This window comes from Capra hircus, chromosome 2, assembly GCF_001704415.2.
Source record: "Capra hircus breed San Clemente chromosome 2, ASM170441v1, whole genome shotgun sequence".
NCBI classification, from domain to species: domain Eukaryota; kingdom Metazoa; phylum Chordata; class Mammalia; order Artiodactyla; family Bovidae; genus Capra; species Capra hircus.
The window spans coordinates 135420630-135437400 of NC_030809.1; the positions used below are offsets into that span (position 1 = coordinate 135420630).

At 40.6% G+C, this 16771-nt stretch overlaps 1 protein-coding gene across 1 annotated transcript in view; it reads left to right on the plus strand.

The window, feature by feature from the left end:
* CYFIP1 (cytoplasmic FMR1 interacting protein 1) overlaps nt 1–16771 on the plus strand; it is a 102886-nt gene that overhangs the window by 39276 nt on the left and 46839 nt on the right. Inside the window, 5 exon segments of the mRNA XM_018065998.1 lie at nt 2094–2198; nt 4194–4285; nt 6878–6995; nt 12210–12332; nt 13197–13322. Coding sequence (XP_017921487.1) covers nt 2094–2198; nt 4194–4285; nt 6878–6995; nt 12210–12332; nt 13197–13322 — 564 coding nt within the window.

The following is a 16771-nucleotide window of genomic DNA, read 5'->3' on the forward strand; positions in this document are numbered from 1 at the left end:
AAGTTCAGTTCAGTCGCTCAGTTGTGTCCAACTCTGCGATACCATGGACTGCAGCACACCAGGCTTCCCTGTTCATCGCTAGCTCCTGGAGCTTGCTCAAACTCGTGTCCATAGAGTCAGTGATGCCATCCAACCATCTCATTCCCTGACGTCCCCTTCTCTTTCTGCTTTCAGTCTTTCCCAGCATCAGGGTGTTTTCCAATGAGTCAGTTCTTCGTGTCAGGTGGCAAAAGTATTGGAGCTTCAGCTTCTCTCTGACTAGAAATCAACTATAAGAGAAAATCCAAAAAACACAACCACATGGAGGCTAAGCAATATGCTGCTAAAGAACTAAGGAGTCCCTAATGAAATCAAAGAAGGAATTTAATAATACCTGGAGACAAATGAAAACAGAAACACAGTGTTCCATAATCTGTGGGACATAACAAAAGCGGTTCTAAGAGGGAAGTTTATAGCAATATAAACTACAGGAAACAAGAAAAATTTCATATAACCAATCTAAACTTGCCTCTAGAGGAACTAGCAAAAGAATAAGCAAAACCCCAAGTTAGTAGAAGGAAATAATAAAGATTGGAGTGAAAAATAGTTGAAATAGTGACTAAAAATAATAGAAAAGAGTAAAACTAAGAGCTCGCTTTTCAAAAAATAGACACATCAATAAACTTAGTTACACTCCTCAAGAAAAGTAGCAAGAGGGCCCAAATTAAATCAGAAATGAAAAAGAAGTTACAGCTAAGTGGTGCTGGGAAAACTGGGCTACTCTCTTCCACCATATATAAAAACAAGCTCAAAATGGATTAAAGATTTAATTGTTAAGACCTGAAACCATAAAATTCCTGGAAGAAAACTCTCTGACATTATCAGTTATAGCAACATAAATTTATTTTGATCTGTCACCTCAGAAAAGGTAAGTAAAGGCAAAAATAAACAAATGGGACTACATCAAACTCAAAAACTTCGAAGGAAACTATCAAAATGAAAAGACCACGTACTGAATGAAGAAGGTATTTGTAAACAATATATTCAACGAAGGGTTAATATCTGAGGTGTAGAAAGAACTTGAACAACTCAATGTGAAAAAAAAATTTAAAAATGGACAGAGGATATGAATAGGCATTAATTACAAAGAAGACATAGATATGACCAAGAGCTACATGAAAAGATGCTCAATATTACTCATCAGGGAGATGCAGATCAAAACCACAATGAAGTATCATCTCACACTTGTCAGAATGGATATTGTCAAAAAGACTAGAGATAACAATTGCTAGCAAGCGCGTTTGGAGAAAAGGGAATTGCTGGTACGGTTTGAAATCTGGTGGGAATGTAAATTGCTGCAGCCGCGACCGAAAACAATATGGTGGTTCTTCAAAGAATGAAAAAAAACTACCATAAGATCCAGCAGTTCCACTTCTGGATAGTTACATGAAGAAAAATACTAATTAAGAAAGGTATGTGCAGCATTGTTAACAATAGCCAAGACATGAAAGCCTAAGTGTACATTGATAGATGCATGAGAAGGTAATATATATCAGTATAGCTATATATTTAGATATAATGGAATGTTGTTCAGCCATAAAAAATGAAATCTTACATTTGTGAATGTACTTAGTATTATGCTAAGTGAAATAAGTCAGGCAGAGAAAGACAAATACCATATGATTTCACTTATATGTAGAATCTAAAATATGAACAAACATAAAACAGAAATAGGCTCATAGATACAGAGGACAGGAGGTTCCCAGTTGTGGTATAGAGGAGTGAATGAAATAGGTGAGATTAAGAGGTGCAGACTTCTGGCTACAAAGTGAGTGGGTCCGGAGGATGAAATGTACTGCTTTGGAAATACCGTCGTTAATATTGTCTGTCTTTGCGTGGCGGACCAGTGGTAACTAGACTTAATGGTGATCATTTTTGAATGGTGTTGTGCACCTGGAACTAACATAGGGTTGTAGGTCAACTACAGTGTTTTTAAAAAGTGCTTTTTGAAATAAGAATGAACTGTCATTTCAAAGTTATGAACTATAGCAGTGTGTTTATGGATAGTTAAACCTGCAGGTCTAAGCTTTATGTGCCATTTTGTGATTTTTCAGGTCATGGGGTTTGGTCTATATTTGATGGATGGAAGTGTCAGCAACATTTATAAACTAGATGCCAAGAAAAGAATAAACTTATCCAAAATCGACAAATACTTCAAGGTGAGTTGCAGTTTCTAGATAAACCTTTTTATTGAAGTGTATGCAGTTTGAGCTTTGGGAGGTCAACTGTGACTGGTCCAAAGTAGGAAATGCAGTGTTGGCAGGTGGGTGGGTGTGAGTAGACTGTTCCCTGCTCTTATAGCAGTTTTGCCTGAATTTGAACCTTGTCTAAAGGAATCATGCCATATGTATTCTTTTGTGGCTGGCTACCCCCACTTTGTTTGTCAGATTGTCCCTGTGGGAACCTGCAACTGTAGTTCTTACTTTTTCATTGTGGTGTGGCTCTACATTCTATGACTAAGCTGCAGTTTGCTTGTCTGTTCTGTGATGAGCGTGAGACTGTTTCTGCGTTTTGGCTCGTGTGAACAGTGCTGCTCTGATGTGTGCCCGTCTGTGCACGTTTTGCTGGATGAGTGCCCAGTGGCGGACTGCGCATCCATCTGACAGAGTGGACATTTTCAGCGCAGTAGATACAGCCTCATAGATCCCCCACATGGCTGTGCTGACTTGCGTCACCACCAGCAGTGAGTGAGCATTCTTGGGGCTTCGTACCATCACCAAGGGGGCATCCTGAAGGGTGTACCTGTGTGTCTTTGAGATTTTATTGGCTAGTGTTTCCTTGTGGTTTAGTTGATGTCTCCCTGATTGCTTTTCACAGTATTATTAGTCTTTTGTGTGTTCTCTTTGTGAAGTGTCCTTTCAAGTCTCTCATCCTTTTTTTTCCCTGTTGGTTTGTAGTTCTTTATGTATTCTGGGTATGTATCCTTTGTCGGATACATGTGTCCTAAAATACATGCCTTTCCCCTATGTCGCTCTTATTTTTCACTTTCTTGAAGAGTCATCGGTGAACCGAGGTTCTTAATTTTAGTGTGGTCTGATATATTCATCTTTGATGTCCACTTTAAGAACTCTTTGTAAAACAGACTCTTGAGAATTTTCTTTTGCATTACCTTCTAGTAGCATCATTGTTTCCTTTTCCATCTAGCTCTGTAATCCCCCTGGAATTGATGTAATGTATGCTGTGAGATGGGGGTTGACAGTCTTGGATTTTTTTTTTCCTCTATGGATATCTAGTTGACTCTGTTTCCCCTTTGTTGCCCTGAGGAGTCACCTGGGTCATAGAGCAGGTGTCTCTATGTGAATGACTCTGCCTTGAGTTGCTCTGCCCCACTGGTCTGCACCTGTGCTGGCTTAGTTGCTGGAAGTCTCCAGCAAGTCATCAAGTTATGTTCTCCACAGTTGTCTTGAGCATTGTCCCTCTATCTTTTTTTTTTTTTTTTACTTTATTTTACTTTACAATACTGTATTGGTTTTGCCATACATTGACATGAATCCACCACGGGTGTACATGCGTTCCCAAACATGAACCCCCCTCCCACCTCCCTCCCTATCTTTTGAAATGTATTTTAGAATTGACTTGCTGATTTACACACAGACATACACACACATGCACATACTACCCATAAATCATTTTTCCTCTTGGAATATTGTTTGGGATTCTGTTGAATCTGTAGATCAATTTAGGGAAAATGGATATTTTTAAAATACCATGTTTTCCAGTACATGAACCTAACATAATTCTCTATTCACTTAGAACTTTAAAAAATTTTGTAAAATTTTTGGTAATATTTTATTTTGAAGTCTTAACATATTTTGTTAGATTTAATACTATATACTTTTATTTTTGATGCTATTGCAAATTTTTTCTCTTTAGTTTTTTTTCCTAATTGTTTGTTGTATGTAGAAATACAGGTTTCTTTTTTTTTTTTTTAATAACCATGGTTCTAGCAACAAGATAGGTTGATTTTAATGTTTGAATTGGTTCTTTAAGTGAATGTAGAAGTTGTTTACAACTTTTTTGCAGTAAGTGATTTGCAGAAATAGCATTCAACCTGCAGTAATTATTAGCATTCCTCATTCTTCTTAGATTGTATTTGGTGACTAAGTACAATATATAATGACTCTGGGTTTTTTATTTTTATTCTTTGACTACAGCAGCTGCAGGTGGTTCCGCTGTTTGGAGACATGCAAATAGAACTGGCAAGATACATCAAGACCAGCGCCCACTATGAGGAAAATAAATCTCGGTAGGCAGAGAGTGAGTTGCCCAGTCAGAGCATTCTTCAATGTTCTCACTGTGGTTCCTGACATGCTGCTTCCTATCCAGAGACGCCACCTTGGACATTCTCAATCACATGCCTGATGTGGTAGTCTTTTCCATGTGTAGATGTTTACATTTAAATTCATTTATAAGTGCAATTTATTTTCTTAGTAGAATGGCCACATTTCAGATCTCTAATAGATAGGGTCTACTGTTTTGGTCAGTACAGATATAGAACGTTTCATCATCCCAAAGAGTTCTGTTAGACATTGTTGGTCACATATATGGAAGTATAGACAGATTCCCTGGGTGCTGATAAAAGCTTAACAACCAGTCTGCTGGGAAGGGGCTGGATGTTTGTATGCAGCTTACAGAGGTTATGGAACTGTCACTGGAGGGCCAGAACCAGACCAGGCTTATTTTTTCAGGGTCTCAGTTGTCGAGAATGGGCTTTACATTTTTAAAGAGGTGTTTTTTTTTTTTTTAAGATGATGGCTCTACAGCTGATGTGACAGAGACAGTGTAGCCTCCAAATTTTAAAGTGCTTTCTTTCAGGGCCTGTGCTAAGACAGTTGACCAATCCCTATTATAAAGAATCTGCAGCTTATGGTTACAAGTGATAGTAAATACATAATTCTTTTTATTGCACCTTCCACATAGTCACTTGAGTCTCATAGGATGCGTCTGTTGACTTTCACCAGATCCGTGGCCTCCATTCAGCCATGGTTTTGAAAAATACAGTTGCACCTCAATCCGGCTACTCAGAGGTCAGCAGTCTTTTTCTGTGAAGGCCAAATTATAAACATATTATGTCTTTCTAGCCACATATGTCACATACTCTTATTTGTTACTTTTTTTAAAAAATTACTCTAAATCTGTAAAAACCATTTATGTGGCTCTGGGGCACATAAAAACTGGTCACGTTGGGTCTCTGCTGTATGCAGCTTGCCAGCCTCTGTGCCAGCTTATTTCCTAATACATCTGCCCTTAAATCTGATATGTGATGACCTTCCTCAAAATCACATTCACTAAGCTGAACCCTCTCTTTCTTTCATCATCAACTTGAGCTCTGATTTGGAGGGTGTACTGATTTCCATGGTATAAATAGAAATGCCAGCCTCCAATTAAAATAAATAAATTTAAATTTTAAAAAATGCCTAAATGTAAGCTAGCAGTGTATACCTCCTGCTGTAACAAACACAATCATCTGTATAGCATAAGTAATGTGGAGTCAATGAAAGAGTCAGGAAGCAAGGAGTTTTGCATACTTTGTTTTTAGTATGATCTGGTGTAAGTCATTGGCCATTATTACCAGTTAATTTCTGTGTTTCACAGCCACTGAGGCAGATGCCTAAACCTGTAGCAGTCAGCTCTAAGAGCTCAGCCCAACAGTCTAGCAACTGTGTCTGGCCCCTGGGGATTGGTGCAAGTGGCAGATGTTGGCATCTGGCTCCTGAACCAGCTTATTTCCTAACACATCTGCCATTAAATTGGTAACACATACGCCTGTCCTGAGGGGGACATGCCTGCAGGGAAGGCCAGTGTGTTGAGAGTGGACCCTGGCGCAGGGCCTGGCCTTGTGTGCTTGCTGCAGACTCAAGGAGCCACCTTGGCCAGTGCCTCTGTGATTGTCATGCCATCTTGTAGTGGAATCAAAGTTAAAAGTGATGCCGCTTGAGATAGTGTACTGATCATCTTGAAAATTGGTAATCTGCATCCTTTCCTTCTGGCAAAGGGGTGAACTTGTTAGAAACATGGTGGAAGTTGGTGCTGAGTGTGCAGAAACCAAGGGAACTGCTCTGAGCCCGAAGACCCATGCTTTCTGCCCAAGAACGCCAACAGATTTAATCTTTTTTTTTTTTCCAATTTAAGTTTTGTTTTTTTTTTTATTTTTATTTTTACTTTATTTTGCTTTACAATACTGTATTGGTTTTGCCATACATTGACATGAATCAGCCACAGGTATACATGAGTTCCCAATCCTGAACCCCCCTCCCACCTCCCACCCTACATCATCTCTCTGGATCATCCCCGTGCACCAGTTTAAGTTTTGATACCCTTTTTTTCCACTCTGTTGACTATATCTGTTTGCTGCTGAAGTGGTGTGTTGTACATGTAGTTAGTTATGACAGCACTGTCTAATTTCCAAGTCATGTCAGTTTCAACTCTCCCATCAAGGATAACTTTTGTTTCTGAGTCTTTGGCTGACTTGTTTTGTACTATAGTTTATATTTTCACATGTGAGTAATAATAATAACTGCCAACTGTGCGGTAATGTGTCAAGGGGCTCTGGAAGGGTTATGCAGTATCTTGAATCCAACAACTCTCAGCTTTGTGGAATGTAGTTTACTGATTAAGGAGAAATTACGGTTCCTTTTCCAGAATACAGACATGAGAAGGTAGACACAGACCCGACACAGGGAGCTCAGGCAGACCCAGCTGTTACCATGCAGAGAATGCCACGGTTGCCGCCTCGACCTCGGCTGCAGTGGGCCTGCTGGGCTGGGGGTGGGCCTGCCTTGCCTGTGTCCTTGGCCAGGTGTCCCTCAGGTCATGCACGTTTCCCCTTTCCCCTTAGATGGACCTGCACGTCCTCCAGCAGCAGCCCGCAGTACAACATCTGCGAGCAGATGGTCCAGATCCGGGAGGACCACATGCGCTTCATCTCGGAGCTGGCACGCTACAGCAATAGTGAGGTGAGTGGCCTCTGCCTGCGGTGCACACCTGGCAACACCATGTCTGATGTGGTCCTTGTATTCTCTGCACCCACATTTACTTTGAATTTTACCCTTCATTTACTTTGAGAAGCATAGTTTAAGTACTGTGTACTTAACAAGCTCTCATAATGGATGAGGCAGTGCAGATATGATATAATGGAGTTTGTTTGGATCTGTTCAGCTGTACAAAAAGCATCTTCTTTTTTTTGGAAAAATATTAGCAGTGATCCCAAAAAAATGACTGAGTTGAAACCATGAATTAAGTACATTTTCTAGTCTAGTTCCGTCGTTCCAAACTGCTAGGAGAAAGGAGAGCAGAGTAGAGGACATCAGGAGCAGAAGGGATGGCTTTGACTTATGCCCTTTCCTGTCTAGAGGGAGGAAGTACAAGAGCTTGCAAGTTCTTAGGAAGATACATCAGGTGCCCAGAAAAAGGCCTGAGGAAGGATGTAGGAGGTAGTGCTCTCTCTTGGGCCACGGGCCTTGTTAATTCCTTCTGCCTTTGCAGCTGGGTTTTCTGTGTCCTTGTTTGCGCCAGTCACGTTGCCCATACCTGCTGCATGCCTGGCTCCAAGCCAGCATGACTCACATGGGGTGGGTGGGTCAGGGGTCTAAGAGAGGAGAAGCAGCAACGGGAGGGTCATTTCTCACGTCCTAGCAGATGAGACACCAAGGTCAGGGTCAGAGCAGTGGTCACTGGCATGGATGGGTGCTGCAAATGGTCTAGAGGGACCTAGGGACTTGGGGCAACACATATAGGTCTGGGTTTTGAGGTTGTAGTACCTTGGGGTTCTCAGGAGGACCATTATATTTGGAAGAACTCTGTGTGCTGTTCTGCCCATTGCAGGACAATGAGCATTCCATCTCTCAGCCACAAGCACTAGTCAGCATGTAACCAAAATGACTGAAAGGTAACCAAACCCTCAGGGCCTGTTACCTCCTTGCAGACCCCAGGTGGGTGGCTGACCGAGTAGAGATGGGGGCCAGCCCCCTGGACTCCTTCATGTAGTTGTAAACTGAGTTCATGAGGAGCTCTCAGACAGCACGGAGAGCTAATGTCTGCCTTTCCAAAGAGGAGCATTTCACAGCATGCATGGTTCCTGTCTGCCTTCTGAGTTCTGCCATAGTGCCCTTATCAGATAATGGTTTTAATAAGAGAAAAGAGATCCACCTTTGACAGCTTCGCTCAGTTTATTTTTAAACAGATTTATGAGGCCATAATACACATATCACCCAATTCACCCATTTAAATATTACACTTCAAAGATTTTTAGTGTATTTAGTGAGTTGTGTGACTGTCATCACAGACTTGTTGAACAGTGTCAACATCCCCAGAGCAACTCTGCACCCCTTAGTAGTCATTCCCCATTCCCCTTCCTTCTGGCTCCTGGCAGTCTACTTTCTATCTGTGGATTTACCTACTGGAAGGTTCATCCATGTTATAGCCTGTATCAATAATTTTATGGCTTATAATATTTAAAATAATTTTATGTCAGAATAATACTGCGTTGCTTAGACACACCACATTTTGTTGGTTCATTATGAATAATGCTGCTATGAACATCCGTGTACAAGTGTTTGCGTGGATGTAAGTTTTCACTTCTCTTAGGCAGATATCTAGGAATGGAACTGCCGGGTCATATGGTATTCTGTGTTGAACATTTTGAGGAACTGCCAAGCTGTTTTCAAAGCAGCTGCACTATTTTACATTTTCACCAGCAGTCCGTGAGGAGTCTGATTTCTCTGCATCCTCACCAGCCCTTGTTTCTATTTTTTTTTATTCTGACCATCCTAGTGAATGTGAAGTGGTGCCTGGTTGTGGTTTGGATTTATGTCCTTAATGGCTAATGAAACTGCATATCTTTCCATGTACTCACTGGCCAATTTTAAGAAATGTCTCTTGAAGTATTGGCCCATTTTTAAATTGTATTGTCTTTTTTTTTTTTACTATTGAGTTTTTATATTCTGTTGTCTGTTATGTGATTTTCATATATTTTCTCCTCTTTTGGAGTTCTGTCTCCTGTCTGTTTGCTGTCTCAGTGACGCTCTTTGAAGCACAGTTTCTTATTTCTGGTGTGGTCCAGTTTGCTTTATTCATTTGCTTCTGGCTGTGCTAGGCTTCATTGCGGCGCAGGCTTTCCTCTGGCTGTGGCATGCAGGGGCTGCTCTCAAGCCTGCTGCTCTCACTGTGCGGGCTCCTGTTGTGGGGCACAGAATCTCAGACACGCAAGGCTTCAGGAGTTTGGGCCCGTGGCTCTGTGATCGTGGCTCCCAGGCTCTAGAGCACGAGCTCAGAAATTACGGTGCGTGGGCTTAGTTGCTCTATGGGATGCGGGATCCTCCTGGCCTAGGGATCAAACTCACGTCCCCTGCATTGGCAGGCAGACTCCTTAGTGCTGAGCCACCAGGAAAGCCCCGGTGCAGTCCACTTTTACCTGTTTTTTCTTTGGTTGTTTGTGCTTTTGGTTGTAATGAGCAAACCGCTGCCTAACCCAAGTCACAAGATTTACCTCTTGTTTTCTTCTAAGAGTTTTGTAAAAGTTTTAGCTCTTATATTTAGATCTATGATCCATTTTAAGTTACTTTTTAAATATGATATAATTTAAGGGTTTAAGTTCATTCTTTTGTATGTGGATATCTAGTTTTGCCAGTATTGTTTTTTAAAGACTCTTCTTTTTCCACTGAAGGCACCCTCATCAAAAATCAATTGACTGTACCACTTCTGTGTTCATTGCAACATTATTTCTGATACTCAAACCAAAGAAACAACCTAAGTGTCTACAGATAGATGAATGAATAAAGAAAATGTGATATATATTACACAGTGGAATATTATTCAGTCATACAAAAGAAGGAAATCCTGCCATTTGTGACAACATGGATGGCCCTTAAGGGGATTACTCTAAGTGAAGTAAGTCAGACAGAAAAAGGCGAATATCGTATGATACCACTTTTATGTGGCATCTGAAAAACTAAACTCATGAATACAGAGAACAGATTGGTGGTTGACAGAGGCAAGAGGTAAAAGAAGTGAGAAAAGATGGCCAAAAGGCGCAAACTCTCAGTTATAAGATAAATAATTTCTGGGGCTGTAATATGCAGCATGGTGACTGTAGTTAAATAGTACAGTATTATATATTTCAAAGTTCCTTGGAGAGTAAATCCTGAAAGTTCTCATCATAGGAAAAAAAATTGTAATTGCGAGTTGGTAGATGTTAACTTATTGTGTAGTCATTTCACAGGATATGCATTTGTCTCAGTCGCTTAATCGTGCCTGACTTTTTGTGACCCCGTGCACTGTAGCCCACTGGGTTCCTCTGTCCCTGGAATTCTCCAGGCAAGAATACTGGAGTGGGTTTCCATGCCACCAGACCCAGGTCCTCTGCATTGCAGGTGGATGCTTTACCATCAGAGCCACCAGGGAAACCCATGTCAAATCAAATCATATTGTACACTTTATGTATGCGCCACATATGTCAGTAAAGCTAGGGGGAGGAGAATCAGTTGATTATAGTCCTGAGGCTTCATTTTTGGACGCTCAGTTCTGTACCATTGACCTTTATGTCTGTCCTTTGCCAGTAGCACACGTGCTTTTTTACCTGAAGTATAGCTGATTTGCAGTGTTGTGCCAATCTCTGCTGTCCTGCAGAGTGACTCAGTTACCCACATATAGACACTCCTTTTTAAGTATTCTTTTCCATTACGATTTATCACTTGATGTTGAATATAGTTCCCTGTGCTATACAGCAGGACCTTGCTGTTTATCCATCCTATAGATAATAGTTTACACAGCTAACCCCAAACTCCCAGGCCCACCCACCTCCCGCTTGGCAATCACACATCTGTTCTCTGTGTCTGAGAGTCTGTTTCTGTTTTGTAGATAGGTTCATTTGTGCCATATTTTAGATTCTACATATAAGTGGTGTTATATGGTGTTTGTCTTTCTCTGTTTCGCTTAATTCACTAGTATGATAATCTCTATTGTGTCATGTCGATGCAAATGGCATTGTGTTCTTTTCTATAGCTGAGTGGTATGAGTGTATGTTTTAGCTGTTGTGAATACTGCTGCTGTGAACAGAGGAGTACATGTATCTTTTCTTTGCCATGCAGCGAGGCATGTGGGATCTTCCCTGATAAGGGATTATACCTGTGCCGCCTGCACTGAAAGTGTGGACTCTCAACCACTGGACTTCCAGGGAAGTACCCTGCATGTATCTTTTTGAATTATAATTTTGTCCAAGTATATGCCCAGGAGTGGGATTGTTAGATCGTATGGAGATTCTATTTTTGGTTTTTTTAAGGAATCTCCATACTGTTTTCCATAGTCACTGACCAGCTTACATTCCCACCAACAGTGTAGGAGGGTTCCATTTTTATTGTTTGTGTTTTAGTTCTCCATTACATAAATTTTCAAGCACACAAATGAAGAGACCAGTCCTGGCTCCTCAGATACCACACCAGGCTTCATCACTTACCCCTTTTTAGTTGCTCCTCCAGGTTAGCGTGAAGCAATTGCAAGATAACATAGCACTCCCTCTGAATATATTTCCCACGTGTCTCTAATAAATAAAGAACACTCTTAAAACATAACCATAATTCCATTGCACCTAAACAACCAAGTATGTATTCCTTAATAGTAAACAGCTGGTCATTATTCACATTTACCCTATTTGCTCATTATCAGTAGTGATTTATTTTTCCAGGTTTTTGTGCCCCAGTCTCCAAATAAGTTGTATAAGCTGCAGTTGGTTGACATGACCATCCCCCTTCTCATGCCTATGTCCGCCCTCACTTTCTGTGCCATCATTTGCCATGACCTCTTTCCCCTGTGTGTCCTGTACACTGCCAGAGTAGAGGCCCCATCAGACACAGCTCCCATTCTCCAGACCCACTTGGTCCCTGGGCAGCCATGCTGAGGTCTGCTGAGGGGTCCAGCTGATTGTCTGGGATGTGGACAGCTGCAGCCACTGCCTCCTCAGCCTGGTGGTTCTCAGCTCCTTGCTACTTCCAGACCTGGATTCCTTTGCTCTGTGTATCAGTTATTAAAATAATTGATTCCCTAGCATCATCTAAAGTAATAGCTAGTTTTTTAGAACTACTTTTGCCAGGGTACATTTGGAGTAGGCTCCTAGAATGGGTTTGATAAGTAGTTTCCTGGACACTGGTGACCTCTTAATGCTCTATTATCTCTAGGTGGTCACGGGCTCAGGCCGCCAGGAGGCTCAGAAGACGGACGCTGAATACCGGAAGCTCTTTGACTTGGCTCTTCAAGGTCTTCAGCTGCTGTCCCAGTGGAGTGCTCATGTGATGGAAGTGGTGGGCCCTCTCACTTTTATTTGGAAATGCACCCCCTAGTTAATTAGAAGTGCTTTTCTTCCTAAACTTGTCAATAAACTGACTAAACTATATTTTTTCTGCTTTAACTTTGGCCATTGGATCAAAAACAAATCGGTTTTTTATCTTTGGCACTAGAAATAAGAGTATATATTAATTTAAATGTTTCTAAGATGGCTCAATGTACATTTCATTTACATATATTAGAATTAAAGGTCCTTATCTTTTAAAACACATTGGTAGAATTACATTTGTATTGTCATGATGATTTTTACTTCTCATTTATTTTAAAAACAACACTCTGTATTTCTAGCCATCAGCTTCTTTTGTTTAGGATTAGTAAAGTGGTTTATGATGCATAAAAAGGTTAGGATACTCATAAGTCAGAAGATTTTTCTGTTTCGTTGTTTATTTTGCTCAGACAAGGATTTTTATATTTGGATGGGTACTTGATTGTTTGAAAGGCTAATTCTTTTAGAAATGGTGATAAAGTGCTTATAGTCTTAGATATTCCACATAAAATATCCAGACCATTTTACCTGATGTATTTCTTAAGTTTTTGATGTGTTGCTTGAGACTGAAGTCACATTTCCAGAACGTTTTGCAGTTTTATGGAGATGGAGTGTGTGTGCATGCATAGGTAGGATGCGTGTCACATGTGTGCGTGCATTGTGTGTGTGTGTGCATGCAAGCACTCATGCCTGTGTGTGACCCTCAGACTCAGTGAACAATAGAAGGCTGACCTGTGACCTTTGGTAGCTTTTGGCAGTAGTCCTGTAAGTCAGACCAGCAGGTAAACATTTTGCATTTGGTGTGGCTGTCGCCCCTCTTTTTTGATCACGCCAGTATTCATGGAAACTTGTGCACCCAACGGACAAGTACTCTAACAAGGACTGCCCTGACAATGCTGAGGAGTATGAGCGTGCCACCCGCTACAACTACACCAGTGAGGAGAAGTTTGCCCTGGTGGAGGTACGGCTTGTCTGCTTTCTCCTCCTCCTTTGATTCTGACCTCGAACTGTCTTTGCTTTACAAAGGAAGGCAAAAACATGAATGAACTACTTGTTTTATACAGTTGCGTCTGTGTAGGGTGGCTCTTTGAATCTGTCACAGATGTCGGAATAGAGATTAAAATAAATTGTGGGTTCCTGGTCTCTGCATAGACACTCCCCTGAGCCAGATCAGGGCATGTTCTGAGTAGAGCTTGGGAGCCTCAGCAGCTTTTTGTTGGCACACACGAGAGGAGCAAGTTGAGACCTGGGTGTTGGAGAGAGAGGAACCCCACTCACAGCTGTGTGGTCCGCAGCTCTGCGTGATGTTTAGGACTCTTGTGATGAACAGGTCTTAATTTCTGTGCCATCTAGTTTCTGGATGTATGTTTTGTAGCTGTACGTTTCCTACCTTGTTTGAGAAATCTTTGCATACCCCCAAGGTCATGAAGAAAGTCTTCTGCATTGTCTTCTGGGTGTCTTATTCTCCTTTCACATTTAGATCCGAAATACCCCCTCCAACCCTCCCAGCTGCTCTGCCTGCCACCTCTTGTGCGTCAGGTAACCATACTTTAGGCAGGTGTGTTTCTGCTCATGTTCCAATCCATTGGTCAATCTGTCTGTCCTTTCCTAATCCCTCTGTCTTAATTACAGTAGTTACGTGTGTCTTGTAAAGTACGTCTTTCTCTCTTCAAGAATTCTTAGCTATTCTCACCCTTTGCATTTTAATATACATTTTAGAACCATCCAGTTATGTCCCAGTGAATCCTGTTAAAATTTATTATAAGGGTTTGAATAAACCTATAGACCATTTTTGGAAGAATTGACAAATTTATAATATTAAATCTTTCATGAATCTGATATGTCCATCCATTCATTAAGATTCTCTAATACCTCTCTTCATCTGTAAAACTGTTGCACATCTTTTGTTGACTTTATTTTTTTCTAAATGTTTATCACTGGTGTTTAAAATCAATTTTCTTTTTTTAGTTTTCCTTGTTTAAAATCATTTTTTTTTCAGTTTTCCTTGTATCTACCAACTTGTCTAAACTCACTTATTAATTGTAATAAATTATCCATAGATTATTCTGTATTTTCTACTTATATAATCATATCATCTGGAAATAATGACAGTCTTATTTCTCCCCCTTCTATTTTTTTTTTTTTTTAATCACACTGGGTAGGATTCCTACTCATTAAATGGAAGAAGACGCCAGGCATTTATGTCTTGTTTCCCATCCCAAAGGGAAAGCTTTCAACATTTCATCATACAGTGCATTTGTTATAGGTTCCTTGTAACTACCCTTCCTCAGATCAGGGAAGTTGCCTTCTATTCCATATTTGCTAAGAGATTTTATCATGGAAAGATACCAGTTTTATAAAACGTTTTTCATCCATTAAGACAATTAAGCTCAACATTCAGAAAACGAAGATCATGGTATCCGGTCCCATCACTTCATGGGAAATAGATGGGGAAACAGTGGAAACAGTGTCAGACTTTATTTTTTTGGGCTCCAAAATCACTGCAGATGGTGATTGCAGCCATGAGATTAAAAGACACTTACTCCTTGGAAGAAAAGTTATGACCAACCTAGATAGCATATTCAAAAGCAGAGACATTACTTTGCCGACTAAGGTCCGTCTAGTCAAGGCTATGGTTTTTCCTGTGGTCATGTATGGATGTGAGAGTTGGACTGTGAAGAAGGCTGAGTGCTGAAGAATTGCTGCTTTTGAACTGTGGTGTTGGAGAAGACTCTTGAGAGTCCCTTGGACTGCAAGGAGATCCAACCAGTCCATTCTGAAGGAGATCAGCCCTGGGATTTCTTTGGAAGGAATGATGCGAAAGCTAAAACTTCAGTACTTTGGCTACCTCATGCGAAGAGTTGACTCATTGGAAAAGACTCTGATGCTGGGAGGGATTGGGGGCAGGAGGAGAAGGGAATGACAGAGGATGTGATTGCTGGATGGCATCACTGACTTGATGGACGTGAGTCTGAGTGAACTCTGGGAGATGGTGATGGACAGGGAGGCCTGGCGTGCTGTGATTCATGGGGTCGCAAAGAGTCGGACACGACTGAGCGACTGAACTGAACTGAACTGATGATTCTTTTATTCTATCAGTGTGCTAGATTTGCATTGATAGGGTTTTTTGGATCAGGTTTAATATTAAGCTAACCTTGCATTCCTGATACAAACTCAACTTGATCATGAGATTTTATCCTTTTTATATCTTGCAAGATACAGGTTGCTAAGATTTTTATATGGATTTTTGCATTGAAGTTCATGAATAAGAGTGGCTTTTAATAATACTTTTTTCTTTTAATGTTTGGTTTTAGAACACTTCTAGATTTGGAGAAAAATTGCAAAGATAGTACAGTGGATTCCCATATACCCCATGCCCTTTTTCATTTATTAGTAACATCTTATTTTAGTATTGTTATATTTTTAATAAGCCAGTGTAAATACATTATTATTAGCTAAAGCCCATGCTTTATTCACATATCCTCACTTTTTCTATAACATTCTTCCTATGATCTAGGATCTCACTTCACATGTAGTCATCATGTGCCCTTTGACTCTTCTGGGTCATGACACTGTCTCAGACTTTCCTTGTTTGTGATGACTGTGACAGTTTTGAGGAGTGCTGGTCTTTAGAATATCCCTCAACTGGAATTTATCTAATGTGTTTTTCATGATTAGACTGAGGTTGTAGCTTTTGCAAAGGAGGAGCACAGAGCTGAAATGCCATTTTAATAACATCGCATCAAAGGCCCATGCTGTCAGTGTTACTGATTCATCAGTGCTGGTGTTGACCTTGGTCGTTTGGCTGAGCGTGTCCAGGTGTCTCTGTTGTGAGGTTACCTGCACCAACTACCAACACCCCCTTTCACAGGGTGCTTTTAGGGAGGAGGTTGTGCTTAGCCCACACCTTGACAACCTTGCATTCTAATTTTTGGATTCTGGCTTCATGAAATGGTTGATGACACTCCTATCTTTCCTGTTGTCTATAATAGTTTGTGTAAGATATTTTTTCCTTAAATGGTTTCCAGCATTTACTTGTGAAGCTTTCCCTGTATGGGATGGCTTCGAAAACTTTCAGTTTCATTGCTAGATATAGAAGTATTCAGATTTTCTGTTACTTGTATCAGGTTTGCTAAGTTGTATTTTCAAAGATTTTTCTAAGAATCTTTCTAAATTTTCTTATTTTTGACATACTGCTTTTATGATAAGTTTTCATCTTTTTTGGTAACAGCTTTTTCCCACGTACCTACAGTTCACCCATTTAAAGTGTAAAATTCAGTGCTTTGAGGGGATATACTCACAGAATTGTATAATCACAAATTTGGAACATTTTTGTTGTCTCAAAAAGAAACTCGTACCCATTAGGAGTCACCCCGCATTTTCCCCTTCCTTCATCCCATGGCAGCTAAT